Below are 17,902 nucleotides of genomic sequence, written 5' to 3'. Positions count from 1 at the left end.
GCGCATTGTCTCACATTTGTGACATAAGTACCGCGGAAAAGATTAATGAGCGTTGAGCAATACTTGCCACAATTTGTCACCCCAAGTCTGTTTCCTCTTTGAGGGTGCCGTATTTTAACTTAGTATTTTCAAGTTATCCTTATTCTTTTGAAGAGCATGACGAATGTATATAAGACACCCAGCCGAACAGACCGCCAGTCCACAGAACGATGGAGATCAGGCCATTTCTTATTGGTAAGGCCACTGTGAGTTTTTCTTTTCTTTTTCTTTTTGAGGGGGGCGGGTATTTTTCGCAGAGCTATAGACTGCATGAAAATTTTCACTCTGGTAAATGCAGTAGTGTTAGTACACAAACACTGTTGGGTACCAAGAGTCCTACCATGTAAGATTTTCCATTCACGTGCCGACGGGCTGTGGGGTACAAGCAGCGGCCGCTGTATCAAGCGATAGCTTATACAGATGATTTGTTCGAAAATCCGTTGGCGTGGTGGTGGTAGTAGTAGTAGTAGTAGTAGTCGTAACCTCGTGTAGGAAATAATCGGGCCGGCGTAAAAAATATTATCATTATAATTGTGGTCCTAGCGATGGATCATTGGGCGTGTCATGAGCGATGACGAGTTGATGAGGTCATTGCAATAAATTGATGAACTTATGAAACGAAAAAACAAAAAAGAGGGGCTTCAATGATGATAGCAATACTCAGAATGAAAAGGCAGTGTTTGATAATGATAATTAAGGAATTTAGAGTGTGTAACTGATGAATTAATTAAACAATTAAAATACTAAAAAATTGGGGAAAATGCTGTTCAGTAGTTGCAAAATGCCCAGAATAAAAACCCAATTCTTGATGATGCCAGTTAAAAATTAGAGTGTAGAATTGATTAGTTGATTGAAATATTTGAAAAAAATGAAAAGTCAAAAGGAGGTTCAAAGGTGTCAAAATGCTCAGAATGAAAAGCTTATGCTTGTGGATGATAATTAAAGATTTAGATTTTGTAATTGGTTAATTATATTTTGAAGTATTTGAAAAAATAAAAATCAAAAAGGGGACTCAAAGGTGTCAAAATGCGGAGATTGAATAGCTTGATGATGCTAGTCAGAAAATTTAGTGGAAATAATCAATAACTAATTGAAATGCTTTAAAATATAAAAATTGGAAAAAGGGAGTTCAAAGGTGTCAAAATGCCTAGATAAAACGCCAATGCTTGATGATGCCAATTATGAAACCTTGAGGGTTTAACTGAAGAAATAATTAATTAAAGTAATTAAAGCTAACAAATGCTTTCAAAGGCGTCATACTGGTCAGAATGGAAAATATTAATTATTATTATTATTATTATTATTATTATTATTATTATTATTATTATTATTATTATTATTATTATTATTATTATTATTATTATTATTATTATTATTATTATTATTATTATTATTATTATTGGTTCACAGAAAAGGAAAGGGGCAGTATCTGTCACACTTGTTTCTGTGGAGACCTGAGCCGCGCCATTAGGAAAGGGAGGAAGGTGGGAGTGCAAGTGGATAGAGAGAAAGTTGTGTTTGTAGGAAGAAGGCAAAGAAAATGCACGGGCCTGCTACTGGCTCTGTAGATGAGCCACCTAATAATATTAATTCGTTCACAGAAAGGGAAAGGCGCAGTATCTGTTCCGCTTGTTTCTGTGGGCACCTGAACCGCGCCATAAGGGAAGGGAGGAAGGCGCGAGTGAACTTGGAAGAGAGAGAAAGAGAAGCCGTGGTGGAGGGCTACGGGTAATTTCGACCACCTGGAGATCTTTAACGAGCGCTGACATCGCACAGCACACGGACGCCTCTTCGTTTCGCCTCCATCGAAACGCAGCCGCCGAGGTCGGGTTCGATCCCGGGTTACAGTGCCCGGGTACTCCGGTACAGTAGTCGGGCGTCTTACCACAGCACCAACACGGCAGGACACAGAAGAGAGAAAGTAGAGAAGAAAGAAAAAGAAGAGGGAGAGAAAGACGCGCGCCGCAACAGCCGTCGTCCACCACCTAAGCGGTGGCGGGTGCAATGAAGGCCTACAACAGATAAAAATTCGGTAGCGAAATGGAGCGGCGTTCATGGGTTGTGTTTGTCTAGGGGGTTCTGGCTGTGTGATGTTAGTGCACGTTAAAGACACAGCTTACGTGGTTCTGTTAGAGATCACCAGGTCGTGGAAATCACTCCGCAGCCATTCACTTCGGCACCTCTCTCTCTTTCCACTTTCGCCCACACTTTCCTCCCTTCCCTTATGGCGCGATTCAGGCGTCCACGGAGCACGTGTGACAGATAGTGCGCCTTTCCTTTCCTGTGAACCAAGTAAGTTCAAACTTGACCTTCAGGCTGTTTGAAGGTCATCGGAAGTACATGACCATGGCAGAAAGTCTGCAGAATGTCACCGCTGGATGTAACCGCCGGCCGTAATCGACAGACGCGTCATCAGGAAATGTCCGCCGCGGGAAGACAGATTAAAGAAGAGAAAAATGGATGATAGTGATAATAATTATTAGGGATTATAATAGATCATCCTGAAGAGTGAAGTTGAATGGACCTTAGCCAGCCTTGCTAAAAACAAAGCTAGCGGAATTGATGGCATTCCAGCTGAGTTGCTTCAAAACCTAGACCATGACGCTGTTAACATCCTGCATACATTGTGTCAGAAGATTTGGACAACACTGCAGTGGCCACAGGACTGGAGGAGGTCAGTTTACATCCCCATTCCAAAGAAAGGCAGTGCCTAAGATTGTTCCAACTACCGCACGATCGCGCTTATTTCGCATGCTAGCAAGGTGATGTTGAAGATCCCCCAAGGTAGGCTGCAGCAGTATGTGGATCGGGAGCTTCCGGACGTGCAAGCCGGGTTTCGCAAGGGCAGAGTAACTACAGACCAGATTGCCAACCTTCGCTGGATCATGGAAAAAGCAACAGAGTTCCAGAAACCCACCTACTTCTGCTTTATTGATTATGCGAAAGCGTTTGACTGCGTAGATCACAGCAGATTGTGGCAAGCTTTCCAAAAGATGGGAGTTCCAATTCACCTCATCTGTCTCCTCAGGAACCTGTATGAAGGGCAAGAGGCCACAGTCAGAACTGGGCATGGTCTTACTGACTGGTTTTCGATTGAGAAAGGAGTGAGACAAGGCTGCATACTGTCACCCTGCCTATTTAACCTATATGCAGAGGGCATCATGAGGAAGGCCTGTCTGGACGAGTCTTCAGCTGGAGTGAAGATTTCTGGAAAACGTATCAACAATCTTAGATATACGGATTATACCAATTTAATGGCAGAAAGTGAAGTGGAATTCGAGACTTATGATGCGCGTACAAGAAGAGAGTGAGAAGTTTGGGCTTAAACTGAACATTAAAAAGACAAAGATCATGGCGTCTTGCCCTATTAAGTCCTGGAGCATCAAGGGACAAGAAGTGGAAGCTGTGACAGATTTTCTCTTCTTGGGCTCCAAGATTACCCGGAAGGAGACTGCAGTCATGAAATTAGGAGACGCCTGCTTCTGAGAAAGAGAGCCATGGTTAGCCTTGACCGCCTAGTAAAGAGCAGAGACATTAGTCTGCCAACCAAGATCCGTATAACTCGTGCTATGGCCTTTCCAGTTGTGATGTATGGATGCGAGAGTTGGACTGTGAAGAAGCCTGACCGCCGAAGAATTGACGCGTTTGAATTGTGGTGCTGGCGGAGACTCTTGAGAGTTTCTTGGACTGCCAGAAGATCAAATCAGTCGATATTGTCGACCGAAAACCCTAACTGCTCATTGGAGGGTCAAATTCTAAAGTTTAAGCTCAGCTACTTTGGTCATCTGATGAGAAGAGAGGAGTCGCTGAAGAAAGATTTGATGTTGGGAAAGGTTGAGGGTTTCCGGAGAAGGGGTAGGCAGCGAACGCAATAGTTAGATGGCATCCTCGAGGCGCTGCAGATTCAGTTATGTGACGTTTGGAAGATAGTGAGAGACCGGAAAGCGTGGCGTGACATGGTCCACAGGGTCACGAAGAGCCGGACTCGACTGAACGACTGAACTGATAATAGATCAGTAGAGATTATAATGATAATGATTACTAATGACTTGTAACAACCCATGTGTCCCAGGGCGACTTTTGGCGACTAAAATTCATTGTAAATGACTAAAATGCCCAGTAATCAGTAGTGAAGATTAAAATGACCTACTAATGACACCTAATAAAGAATAGGCCTAACGGCGACTTGTAACAGCTACAATTGATTATAAATCACTAAAAATGTTTAGTAATGATTACAAATGAGTAAAATGAGTAGTAACGACTTGGACTGTTCACTATGTCTAACGATGATTTGAAACGATTAAAATTGGTCGGAAATTACTAAAATGCTTAGGGATGACTACTAATGAATTTTAATGACTACTAATGACTTGTAATGACCAATACTCTAACGATGATATGTAGCTACTGCAATTGATTAGGAATCACTGATTCGCTTAGTAATGAGTAGTAAGGACTAAAATGACTACTAATGGCTAGTTATACTAGGCTTTCACCGTTTACCTCGTAAGAGATATCTTGAGACGCTGTAATTTCTGAAGTTTCAGGCTTCTCCGGCTATGCACGTGGGCTCCACGTATAACAACAGTGGTTGTATGCTGATAGAAAAAAATGCAATGAACTCATATTCTGTGCGCGGTGTGTACGTTAAGGAGCCACAGACGAACGAAAATATCATGTATATTGCACCCAATGACCGCATTTCTTATGCTTTTAAGTGTAGTTGTTACGAACCTTGACTAAAAGTACCTAGACCAGCATGGTGAAAGGTTTGGCCATACAATGAAGCTGGTGCTGCGGTGGCCTTGATTTTGCTGCTCAGTCCCACTATACACGAGTAAACAACACAACCAATGACTTTGTAATTTTGGCAAGGATAGGGGAGAGGAATCAATTAGCGCGAATTTAGAGTACACTGACGCTTATGAGAACCCTCGAATGGTTCATATTTAAAAAAAAATGGAAGGCACTGTACGATTTTAATGCACCCTATCGCGCAATGGTGGACAAAACAGTGCTCGCAAGGAACATGTCCTTTCAGTGACTTGATGGAAAAATGAAATCAGCGTTGACGTTTTCAGTCAGTGCTCCTGCATGCGCAGCCAAAGTTAGGAATCATCCCACAAGTACCTCTGTTTTTATTCTGTTTCCTCTGCGAACGTCGCTTCCCCAGCATGCTTCATGGCAGCAGTAGCAGCGAGGAATCCCTTCTATGGTGACTATCGATGGAAGTGCGTCACACGGACACCAGGAGGAGACAAGCATGGGCTTGAAGTGAGTAAAGCAGGGAAATGGCTTGCTAAAAATTCAGTCGCAGTAGCTGGACTGCTCTATTGTTGCGCAGTATTTTGTATAATGCTGGCGGTAGGTAGACCAGAATCAGAGAGGCAGGCTTACCCTCATGTTTATACTCTTTATTCGAGGCAGAAGCTTTCCGACAGTGAGTAGCTCCCTCTACAGTTGTTCGGATCGCAATGGCCGACTCTGCCTTCCGGGCTCTATTTAAATAGGGCTAAGTAAATTCCGAATGAAGGACGCTTTCCCAAAGAGAGAAGTACCTAACAGAAAGTAGTTATGTCCCCTATGCCGAGGCAAGTACAAACAACCTTGAATCAAGAAAGAGTCACTTATTAATATGGCGCTGAACACGTAACAAAAGTTGAAATTACTATTCCCGCATGAAACTTTGCATGTTGTCATTGCCTCTAACATACCATATGAACCAGTGTATCCTGCGTTACTACATATTTTAGCGACCAGACGGTTAGACAACACGTTCGAATTTGAGTGTATCGTGTTGTCTTTTTTTTTTGTCATTTATAGATCATCGAAAAGCCGGATGAGTGTCATTACTTCTGTAGCAATGACCGCAATCGTACCTGGCTCATCGGAATATACGTGGATGGAACTTCATGCAAAGTAAGTAGCCGGGAATCTCTACAGCCACCTGACGCCTTATTATGCTAAGCATGTCGGCGTATACAAAATAATACTGCTTGACAAAGCAGCGTTGCTCGGCAATGAGCATTGTCTGGTCCACCATGCGCAATAAATTGTAATCGGGCCTGGAATCTGAATAAGGTCCACCGATTATGGCTTGATTATTTTTTTTTTTGTGTTATTGAAGTTTCCTCAGTTTCTCAAGAGCCGTTAAAAGGCGGTCCCATCCGAAACTCCAGCGTCAAAAAAAAAAAAAAAAAAAAACACTGATATAGTCGAACGAGTGCCTGCATAATTAGCAGTTTTCTTTACTGGATGGGAACGTTTTAGATAATATAGTATGGCGGCAAAACAGAAGATTCATTTTCCGGCGATCCTGGGCAGAACCGCGGATTTTAAAATCTCGCGAAACGAAGAGGCGTCCGTGTGCTGTGCGATGTCAGCGCGCGTTAAAGATCCCTTGGTGGTCGAAATTACTCCGTAGCTCTCCAATACGGTTCCCCTTTCTCTCTTTCCACTTTAACTCCCACCTTCTTCCCTTCCCTTACGGTGCTGTTCAGGTGTCCACAGACACAAGTGTGACAGATACTGCACCTTTCCCTTCCTGTGAACCAATTATTATTAATATTATTATTATCTCACGATAATTTCGCGAGACAAATGCACAAAAAGTGTAAGACGAACAACAACAACGCCCGAAGTAGACGGGCACCTTCTGCGACTATGGGAAGCCAGACGCTGTCTCACCAAAAGATGGCGGAAGCAAAAACACAACAGGAAACTAAAACTAAAGATAGCAGAAGTTACGGCAAAAGCTGAAGAATACGCAGCGCAACTCGCGAGACAAAATTGGGAACAATTCAGCGACTCGCTTAAGGGAACCTTAGGTACGGCCAGAACCTGGAATCTCCTAAGAGCACTAATCGATCCGACCAAAACAAAATCAGAAAACAATAAAAGCATCCACAGATTCATCCACTCCTTCGAGGGTTCGGACACCGACCTTTTAGAGAAGGCACGAAAAAAAATGTTTCGGTGATCGCAACCCCTCACGATACCAAGGAAACTATCGCGGAGCCGAAAACGAGAGACTCGACCGCCCAATAACTGTGGAAGAAGTTTATGCGGCAATAAGGAATACGACCAGAAACACGGCAGCAGGAGCCGACAGAATCGACAATGCCCTGATCCGAAACCTGAGTGACGACCTCATACAAGAGCTCGTAAGTTTTCTAAACAAACACTGGGAGGCGGAGACGGTTCCCGAAGACTGGAAACACGCCGAAGTAATTATGATACCTAAACCTGGCAAACAGCTCCAAATTGAAAATTTCAGGCCCATATCGCTCACGTCGTGCCTCGGCAAGCTTTACGAGCGGGTGGTGATGCTCAGACTGCAAAATTTCATGGAAGATAATGAACATGTACCCCATACCATGTTCGGCTTCAGAGCAAAACTCTCGACGCAGGACGTGCTGCTTCAAATACAAGAAGATGTGCTCCGCAACGTACCCCGAACAGGTGAAAATGTCATAATGGCCCTTGACATCAAGGGAGCATTTGATAACGTCAGTCACGAAGCGATCCTTAGAGGCCTAGACGACCTGGACTGCGGACGCAGAATCCACGGGTACGTCAAAGCCTTCCTGTCAGATAGAACTGCCACCATCGGCATGGGAGACCTTCGATCGAACAAAATTCAAGCGCCAAACAAAGGAACACCACAAGGATCAGTCATCTCACCTATCCTCTTCAATATAGCTATGATAGGTCTAGCACGAAAACTAGAGAAGATCGAAGGCATCAGGCACGCCATGTATGCAGACGACATAACAGTCTGGACGAACACCGGTTCCCTCGGGGAGAAGGAAGAAAAACTACAGGAAGCGGCCTCCTGTGTACAGAAATATCTCGGAGAAAGAGGACTCGCATGCTCGACTGAGAAATCGGAACTGCTTCGAGTGTGGAGAGGCAAACAAAACCGGACCGTCCCAACCAGTGAGAACCTGAAACTCAACATCTACCTGGAAGGAATGCCCATCCCTGAAAAGACAAAAATAAGAATATTAGGTATGTGGGTTCAATCGAACCAACGCAGTAGTCACACTTTTACCATGCTCAAAGCAACAACGCTACAAGTGACACGCATGATCACCCGCATCACCAACAGGCGGCATGGCATGCGCGAAGAGGACACACTAAAACTAGTTAGAAACCTGGTAGTGAGCCGAATTATGTACAGCCTGCCCTACCAGTGCCTCAACAAGAGTGAAATACAACAAGCTGATGCCCTGCTACGCAAAGCGTATAAGACGGCGCTCCGATTACCGCGCAACACGTCTACAGAAAAGCTCATGGCGCTTGGATTGCAAAACACATTCGAAGAACTACGCGAGGCGCAGCTTGAGTCGCAAAAACTCAGGCTACTGCAGACAACGACTGGAAGAGCGCTCTTACAGAGACTCGGATACTGTGAGCAGATGCGAGAAATAGCGAGGACGGTAACGATCCCCGACGAACTTCGCAAGTCCCTCAAGGTAGCTCCAATCCCGAGAAACATGGACCCTAACCTCCACCAAGGTAGAAGAGAAGCAAGGGCCAATTTTATTCAAAAAACATACGCTCCTGAATACACGACTGTGTATGCAGACGCGTCCTCGAGAGGAGGACAGAACAAAATTGCAGTGGCCACGGTGGTCAATTCGTCTCTACGCGAAGTGACCAGCGCCTCTATCCGACACTGCACAGCAGCAGAGGCCGAGGAAGTAGCCATTTCTCTAGCGGTGGCGGAGGGCTATAGAGCTGGGCGGTCGCTAACGATACTCACGGATTCTCAAACAGCCTGTCGAAATTTCATGAATGGTAGGATTGGTCGTCACGCGCTTCGTATACTCCTCGAAGCGAGCGACAGATTTAAAAACCACGAAGAAAACAAGACCAGACACAAAATTATATGGGTACCGGGGCACATGGGGGTGGCAGGGAACCAAGAGGCTGACAGGATAGCTCGAGCATACACTACTTTCCGAGCATCCGACGTGTCCGCGGAACTTTTGCCAGCACCCAAGGCATACTCGGCCATACTAGAAAACTATAGAGGAAGAAGAATGCGATATCCCCCACCGCACAGTTCTCTCACCAGAGAGGAAGCTGTCATATGGAGACAATTACAGACGGGTTCATACAGAAACCTACACATACTAAACAAAATGCACCCTACCATATACGCTGACAGATGTCCGTGGTGCTATGAAAAACCAACACTATATCACATCACATGGGCATGTCAAAACATAGATGTGGTCCCCAAAATTCGAAACCCGAGTGCGGAGCAATGGGAGACTCTGCTGTCCAGCGACCGCTGCGAAGACCAGCAAAGTCTGGTACAGCGAGCCCAACGGGCGGCAGCAGCCAGCGGAGCCCTGGACTGAGGGCAACCGACCATTGTAAAAGAGTGGACGAAGTCGACGGAGAAGACTCTTGTGGATACAAGCAGACATCTCTGAAGACGTCCAAAAACCGCCAAATAATATAGGACTAAATAAAGTTTTTCCTCCTCCTCCTCTTCGTAGATTCAAAGTGAAAACCAAGACGACGACGAACCGTCTTTGCAGGCTGCGAGGTCGTTCTAAACTGGGTTTGGCTCGCGAGAAGCGCAGCGGGGTTTACGGAGCTTACCCCAAGTACACATTCTTGAGGAAAGCCAGGCGGCTGGGCGGGGGACGCTTGTACCCATTTCTACCGTTGGGCGTCCGGCGGTGGGTTTCGAACCAACCACCTCCCGCAGCCGAGACACACGCCCTATAGCCACTAGGCCACAACTGCGGTGTGGTTTCTCAACGCTGCCAATTAACTAAGTAGAAACAAAAAAGGTAGCAAGTGTCTGGCGTTTGAAAACAGGCTGTGTGCAAACAGAGCGCAGACGAGCAAGCTGCGCTTTCGAGAATTTAAAATCACCCCGTTTGGCAGTGGCAGCGACTACTCTTGTGCAAAGTGTGAACGAATAGAAAAGCCATTTTTCGCATTTAGCACTATAGATAAGCAAGGTCAAACGGTCTTCATGATGCTCGCAAAGAAAAGGAGCCAGAGGAAATTGCCAATTACTTTCTCTGCACTTTCAACTGTTGAAACTTTCTCGTTTTGCAACTTTTGTATGCATAAAGTTCCTTAAACCCATGCTACACTGAAAATAAGTATAGATGTACAATTTTTGTGCAGGTGAGTGATTACGACGAAGTCATCTTTCCTGCCCACTTCTTTATCGGTGTGAATAACTGTCACTTATGTTCCAGTTTTGTTTGCAAGAAGGGGATAGATGTCCCGCAAGAAATATAAGGCGCATATACAAATAACTTGTCTTCTGGCCATTTCTTACGTTCCGCCCGTGTAATGACCAATCGTATATAACTTATTTATTAAATTTTAACGTTACAAAGCAACACGCGGTATAATTGACTCGGTATCAGAGGGCTCAGTTAGTTTAGACCACCATGGAGTTCTTCAGAGATTATTCACATAGCAAAGAAAGCGGGCACCTTAGGTTTCCTTTCGATCAAATTGCAGCCGGACAGCTGGGATTGAAGTCACGACATCGAGCTCTGCAGTGCGCGCTGTAACCGCCGAACCGCCACAGAGGGCCTACTGATTGGAAAATAAATATAACGAAGTGTGTATAGAATGTAATTAAAATTAAATAATCGCGCTGTTTTATTACACTTTCGTGAATAATCATTGCGCAACATGTTACCACACACGCATGTCGCTTTCAGGCTTTCAGTTATAGACACAGCCAAGCATAAAACACCTGCGCTTGGAATGCACCCGTTATGCGCTCAGCGTTGTGTGGCAGCAAATCGTGCCCCGTATATAGAGCCACCTAATTGTATTCTAGCCGGTGATTGTGGGAAAAAGTTCGCGGAAACATAAGCCCTCTCTTATGTGAGCTCTCGCCTGCGGATCCTCGTTCGCGTATGCACATTGCTACTTCGTAGCCCACGTGTAACAGTGACTTGTTGGTAATGACGAGATGCTCACACATAAAAGAGAAACACAGAAAAAGAAAAAAGGAGATGAAAAAAGCGCTCTTTTCATCTCCTTTGTTCCCTTCCTGTGTTTGTCTTTTATGTGTGCGCATCTCGTCACTAACAAGAAGCCATGCACCAACTAGCCCAACAAGAAGCTCTTCTAAACTGTAACAGTGAACTAGACTAAACAATGTAGCCGAAGGAAGAAAGTCCTTTCCATGGGACGCCTGTTCCCGCAAATAGGGAATGAAGCGGCGGCGCTGCTGTCAGTCGTCATTTAACGCGTCTGTATGCCATGGTGTACCTGAGTTTGTCTGCAAATTGACTTGCTAACTTGTATTACGCAACATGTCTGGCACATGAAACAACCAAGTATTTGTTTCTGATTGCGTAGTCAATACTCCAACGTTGTTTTGAGAACATAACAGCATCCGCTCAAGCGTCATTGTAAAACTAGGTATTTTGGCGGCGGTCCCATATCGCACCCTATTGAAATTGGCCCAAAACAAGCAACGTTTTTGAGGACACGTGGGGGTCGCCGCCTGCTACACTATATATTCTATTTGTCTCTACCCTTATTACGGAGCCCTGAGCCTCAGATCTAGCGCGAACACGAACACTAAAATGGGAGCAGCTAATGGATACAAAACATTTGCACAGTTGATCTCCGCCTACTTTGACACATTGCTGAGGCAAACGGGCCAGTAGTACTCGGTTAGACATCTTTCCGTTACTTTTTTGATCTCGCACTATCCTGACCACCATCTCCCAGTACCCTGATCAGCAACTGCAATGATGAAAACTCAAAATATCGGCACGGTATTTTCGCGGAATCACTATCTCGTCATACGCTTTGCCCTTCTGATTTCCTTAGTACCTGTATAGAATCCCGGATTCCTCGAGTATTGTTGTGCTAGTTACACTATGGCGTTCGTGCTAGCCGAAGGTTCTGGTCAGCCCTCAAAACGGGCACACGGCACCGCAGCCCCACTCTCTACCTTGGCACTGGCCTTGGCAACGCTTTTGGCGTAGAAAACGCACTTTTGCCGATCTAAACAGCAGTTTTTCATAGGGACTGCACAACATCCCTCTACGAGCGCACAAGCCACAGAAATAAGCAGCTCCTTTAAATCAATGGCTGCTTGCTCAAGTCTAAGTTAATCAGAGCCTGTGAATCTGCAAAGCAATTGAAAACATGGTGCAAATATAACTATCTCACCCGACTGTATCGGTGACAGCTATATGTTACTCCAAATTTGAGAGATGAAAGCGTGATAGTTATGGACACGGAAACGTACGGTTAATGGCAGAGATTTTTCTTAGTGCAGACACGGTTTGATTGTTTATTAAACTATAATATTGACGTGAACAAACTCGAACTCGCATGTTGGCATCAAAGGAAAACTTGAAACGTTTGCCAAAAATCTGTCTAAAATAGCGGTATAAAAACAATGACATCGACTAATATTTGTGCTCCCCCCCCCCCCTCCCTTTCTTTGAATTCACTGCGATCCCGTAGACTCAAGGCAAGCAAGGCGTATGCCGGGAAGGAGTGTGCGTCGAATCCGCGAAATTGAACTATGAGAAAGAAATAGGAAAGCCTGACAGTGGACCCGGAAACATTGACGTGGCCCCTAACCAGCCAAGCGAAGGGCCTTCCGTATCGTCAGAGCCTTCAGCCCTGGCCCCGGGCCCAGTTGACAGCTTAGGCGAAGGAGCAAGCGCTGTATCCCCTTCAGGACCTAAAACCGAGGATTCCAGCCCTCCGTCTCCTTCAGAACTGCCAGAAGAAGAAACCCTACCTCCGCCTCCTTCAGAACCGGGCAACAAAGAATCCAGTCCTCTGACTGCTTCAGAATCTCCCAACAAAGATTCCAACCCTTCGCCTGTTTCAAAAGCGGGAGACGAAGAAACCAACCCCCCGCTGCCTTCAGGAACAAGTGAAGAAGCCAGTGTCCCGACTCCTTCAGAAGCAGTTAACGAAGAAGCCACACCACCGCGCCCTTCAGAACCGGTCGAAGAAAAAACCAGTCCTCCGACTTCCTCAGAACTAGTTAACGAAGAAACTACGCCTTCGCCTCCTTCAGAACCGAAAGGAGAGGAAACCACTTCTCCGGCTGTTTCAGAATCATCTGAAGAAGAAACCAGCGAGGAAATCTGAACACGAAGTTATTTACTCATACTGTAGTCTAACGTTTTGGTCCAAGCAGGATTACGTTAATATGCAGCAAAACAAACGAAGATACTGTATCTAATATATAAAACTTTTGAAAACAGACCTCTTGTTCACTTTACAATGGGATTAAATGGCATCCCAACTTTTTCATAAAAATATCATAGAAAATATTTCATTGGAAAGAGAATTACAGCCTGAAACTGTGCCTAGAAAAAATGCGGTCATAAATGCATTTATTTTAGCAGAAAAAGGAGAGTGGTGCACACTTATGAGTATATGCTTGTTCTTGCGGTGAGTGTGTTCCCCTCCACAGTAATTTGATATTAATTTTGCCGGCGAAGCTGTTGGGACGTAACGCAAGACAACCAATTTTTTTTTCTTCCATGTGAAGGTGCCATATGTTTACATAGTTCAGTTGGTGAATCACTGCTTTTACTTGTATCGAAATATTTCTGACAACGTTTCTTAGTGCTCGCTCTAATTCGTTAATAAATTCTTTTGTATTAGGGTTCCGTATCAATCCGACATATCCCAGTTTGAATGTTACAAGAGAATTACAGTCTACCATCTTGGTTTAATGAGGGGGGGGGGGGGGGGGGGGTTAAGATTTATTTTAATGAACCACGATTTTCGTATCGCTATTTAACAGATATCGGAAATGAGCGCTAATTATGTGGGTTTGTTAACAACCGTAAGTTCTATAAGTACTTACAGCTCTCAACCTCTCCGCAAAGAATGCAAACAAACGTATTGCAATATTTTTCCTCGTAATGAGGAGTGGTGTGCAGTTACATTCCCCAATGCGCGCACCAGTGAGTTACTGTTTCCTAAATTATCTCACATACTCGGGAAATGAGAGTAAAATAGCGCTAAAACAAAATAAGGATAAGGCTCACGCCCGTCCTTTGTAACTCTCCGTCGTTTCAACATAACGCTGTTTTTTTGTTTTTTCATTAACTAAGCTACGTTCGACAAACTGCACACCAATTTTGCACCTGCATGCCATATGGCCAAGATCTGGCCAGAACATGGGCGCGGACGTGTCCTATTTGGGTTCAGTGTTTCCATACAAACAGGAAACTGCAAAGCGGCTTTTCATGACTATAGTTTTTTTTTGTACGTTTCGCGAATCACTCGTACTACACCATGAAAATTGTTCTCACGAATAAATAGAGAAAAATGTGTATTTATATTATGCAGATAACACTGCTTTGCGTCTTTCAGCACGTTATCAACACTAATAATTCGCGCTTACTGAAGTGCATTTGTTTCATAACGTCGCGGTTAGGGCTGGTTCCCACGCAGGATACTAATCAAATTCAGCGAGCAGTGGCTCTGCGAGAGAATGCTTTCCACAAGGCTCTGTCTCACATGTATTGTTAGGAGCAATATTCCAAGACAGGGCCAATTGGAAAAACAGAGCGAACGCGCCGCAGAACGGTTTGCGCCCATACCGTCGACTGTCACGCCTGAAGGTTAACCGCGAGCCCAACCTAAGTTCCTAACGCTACCGCAGCTACCTCCGCCGCAAGTGCGATCGTAAAGTCTCTAGATAAAGCTAGTTCGACCACAGCGCGGAAGCGCCCAAGAAGGTTAAATACTTTAGGTGACCATGCTTCCAGTCGAGGTGTTGCATGACGTTAAGAAGATAGAATAAAAACCGGACTAGGGAAGGACGCAAACGAGGTATGTGAGAAAGTCTTGTGCGCATTCTCTCCTTTCCCCATCCGGTTTTCGCGCAGACTTCTTCACGTCGAGGTTATATAAAACTTCTGTAGAGGAGGTGGTGAGGTGAATGTGAAGCCTGTGTCAGCCATCTTGCAAAATACAAGAACGACGCGTCGCCTAAGGATCCCTGCACATCAAACATTTGTTGGGGTGTCTTTATTCAGATGGATATAGCCGCTCAGGAGGAACTCGCAGCAGAGCGTCAGGCGTGGCGAATCAGCAAGGCAGCGACCAACTTCTTCGTCCTCGAGCGCGCCAACACGCGATGCATGGCAGTGGCTATGAAGACGAAAATTACCACACTACACATTCCATATGTGGCTCTTGGTTTTTATTGCGAAAGCAATACTAGGCCAGGTTTCGAGACTTCAGCGTAGCGTGGCCGGTAGTTACGCTTTACACCACGTGACTACTGACGTCATACCAGCGCGAGAGCTGGGCTACCAAGTCGGCTCTTTAGCGTAGCATGGCTCGTAGCCACGCCGGGCGTTTCGCGCTTCTCCCACTAGGTGCGCTGTGGTCTAACAGGTGGACTCTAACAGGTGTTGTCGTCTTCCATTGGAGACCCTTCGCCTCTCTTCTCTCTTCGTTAAGCAGAGGAGGGGAGGCTGCGCTGTATAAAGCATGCCATTTCAGCGCTTGTAAGACAATTCGTCATGCTGTCTGAGAAGCAGAGGGAGAAGGCGGCTCGCCAGTGTGAAGCCAGGAAGCGACAGCGAGCTTTAGCAAACTCCTAGGCTTAACTACAGCTAAGCCACTGTGATTTTGCTTTTTTTGTATATGCTTGACAATTTTACGCTCTCTTGTGTTGCGTAGATTAAACCTTTACCGACAAAACTTTGGGAAACAAAACTCCACTTATTTAAACTTGTCCATGTCTGAAGTTTCCGGGCTGCTTAATACGAGCCCGCCATACCTCTAGCCCGACAATGTACCACCATCAAAACATCAAAATTCTGGGAGGTACACGCATGCATCTAGGTGCGGCATCCAGTTTGGAGTTTCTTCGCGAGCAGCATATACACTCCTCACCAAAGCACATTGCTCCCGAAACACGAATTTGGACGATCTTGATGGCTCAATCGGCATGCCTGTCCATCATACGACTTTTCCAAACACTGAACAGTTCCATCAACATAAATAGATCATAAGGCGCAACAGCGTTTTTCTCAAGAGGCAAAAATCTAATAGTATATGGTGTAATTTCAATGTCCTTTTTAAGAGTGCATTGCAGTATATGTCCCAAAAGAACATAGAATCACGGCACATAATAGAACAATGATCAATTCTCTCAGGCACTTACAGAGACGGCAATTCACCGTCCAGGGCACAGACGCCTCTTTATCATGAAGAAATGTCTTGACAGGCAACGTCGCTGTGAGTAGCTTGAAAAAGAACGTTTTTTGCGGCTGCCTGAATGCACATTCGCCTAAACACTTTAGATAAGGCTTCCGATACAACGGTGTAGGGAAGAAAGGCTCAGTGAGAACCTGGGTCATCTGCTTTCTCGAGAGGCTATACAGGTAATCTGTAGAGAAACACACAGTGAGAAAATTGAAAGTGTCAGCAACCTCCTTAAGGAATCCCCATAAAGGCCCCTCACGAGCCTGCCCAGTCGGTGCGAATAAGTAAGGCAAATGAGGGACTAAGACGCCTAATGAGCACAGCTACAAGAAACGGGTGGTTTGCCGACTTGAAAAAGAAAAAATGGACAACAAGTTGATGCACAAACATGTGAACAAGGCCCACTCCACCAAACTGTGAGGGAAGGAACAAGTTCTCACGCCGCATGGGCTCCCATTGAGAGCGCCACACAAATGTTGCAAATATTCTGTGTATTACTTGTACCTTCCTCCTCGCACAATGCAGGACATGAAGTACATATGCAAGCTTTGCAAACAAAATATGGTACAGACCTGTGCCCTAGCAAACACTGAAAATTCGCTACCCGTGCAAGCCTGTGTTTGTCACCGCATAGGTACGATTTGTAAATCCCAGTAGGCTGCGCTGTTGCGAACTTGGTGCAGCGGAAGCACTAGGTACTGAAGAGGATTAAAATCCCAGCATATACCTCCAAACTTTCTTGGCCTAGTGCCCCAAAGGCCCAACCAAAGGCCTTTGGATTTATCTAAATAAAGAGCCACGCCTGATACATCGCATACTGTTAAAGTCAAGTGTAAAGCCTCAAGTACACTCTTTTTGTGAGAACAGAAAAGGGCGATATCATCAGCGTTGGCTGAAACCTTAACTTCACATTGAGCCAGACAGCAATCACGGATGACTGCACTGCTAATTATACTGAGATAGAGGGATTCCAGATATAATGCAAACAACGATGAAGGCAGTGGTCATCCTTGACGAACAGATGATTCCAGTGGTATTGGTTTCGTTAGCTCCTAATTCACAATTATTCTTGTATACGAGTTCATATAGCACAGCCTTATGACTTTGAGCAAAACGTCACCAATGTTTGCATGCTCCAAGACCGCGAACAAGAAATTGTGCCGAACTTTATGAAACACCTTCACCAGGTCAATTTGAATCAGAGCTACTTGGCCCGTCTCGTCTGATACTGTCTCCATTACTGAACGTGCAATATGGATGTGTGTTTGAACACTGCGCCCTCTGATACCACATACCTGATGCGAGATAGCGCTTCTTAATTTTCCTTCTCTAGCGTAAGAATGATAGTAGTGACGGTGATAGGCTAGTCAGCGGCGTATTTCGGGTGAGCGTGTACTCAGCAAGAACGCTCACTCGGGCCTCTTCTTTCATGAGAGAGGGTGACATTACAATCAGCCTGTCATGACATTTGAATTCCCGTTACCCCTTTGGCACGGGCAGGAGCTGCCAACTCGGGTCGCTCCTTTCATATGGAAGGGTGATATCAGAATCAGCCTGCCAGAACCATTTGCATTCTCGTTACCCTTAAGACACGCAGGCACGTCCATACGGCATGGTTGAAGCGCGATTCCATATATGCGGAGGCAAC

The 17,902-nt window shown here is 45.2% G+C and overlaps 1 protein-coding gene across 1 annotated transcript; it reads left to right on the top strand.

Annotated features, from left to right (window-relative positions):
- Nucleotides 1–210: 210 nt before the first annotated feature.
- LOC146197348 (uncharacterized) lies at nucleotides 211–13,275 on the top strand. The gene is made up of 4 exons (XM_084596472.1): nucleotides 211–234; nucleotides 5,216–5,316; nucleotides 5,866–5,961; nucleotides 12,526–13,275. Exons 2-4 carry the CDS (start codon nucleotides 5,224–5,226, stop codon nucleotides 13,165–13,167), a joined length of 831 nt encoding a protein of 276 aa, XP_084452598.1. The 5' UTR covers nucleotides 211–234; nucleotides 5,216–5,223; the 3' UTR covers nucleotides 13,168–13,275.
- Nucleotides 13,276–17,902: the final 4,627 nt, after the last annotated feature.

Source organism: Amblyomma maculatum, chromosome 3, assembly GCF_055883805.1.
Source record: "Amblyomma maculatum isolate TAMU_Amacu chromosome 3, ASM5588380v1, whole genome shotgun sequence".
Classification (NCBI taxonomy): Eukaryota; Metazoa; Arthropoda; class Arachnida; order Ixodida; family Ixodidae; genus Amblyomma; species Amblyomma maculatum.
This window is presented reverse-complemented; position numbering and strand designations above follow the sequence as displayed.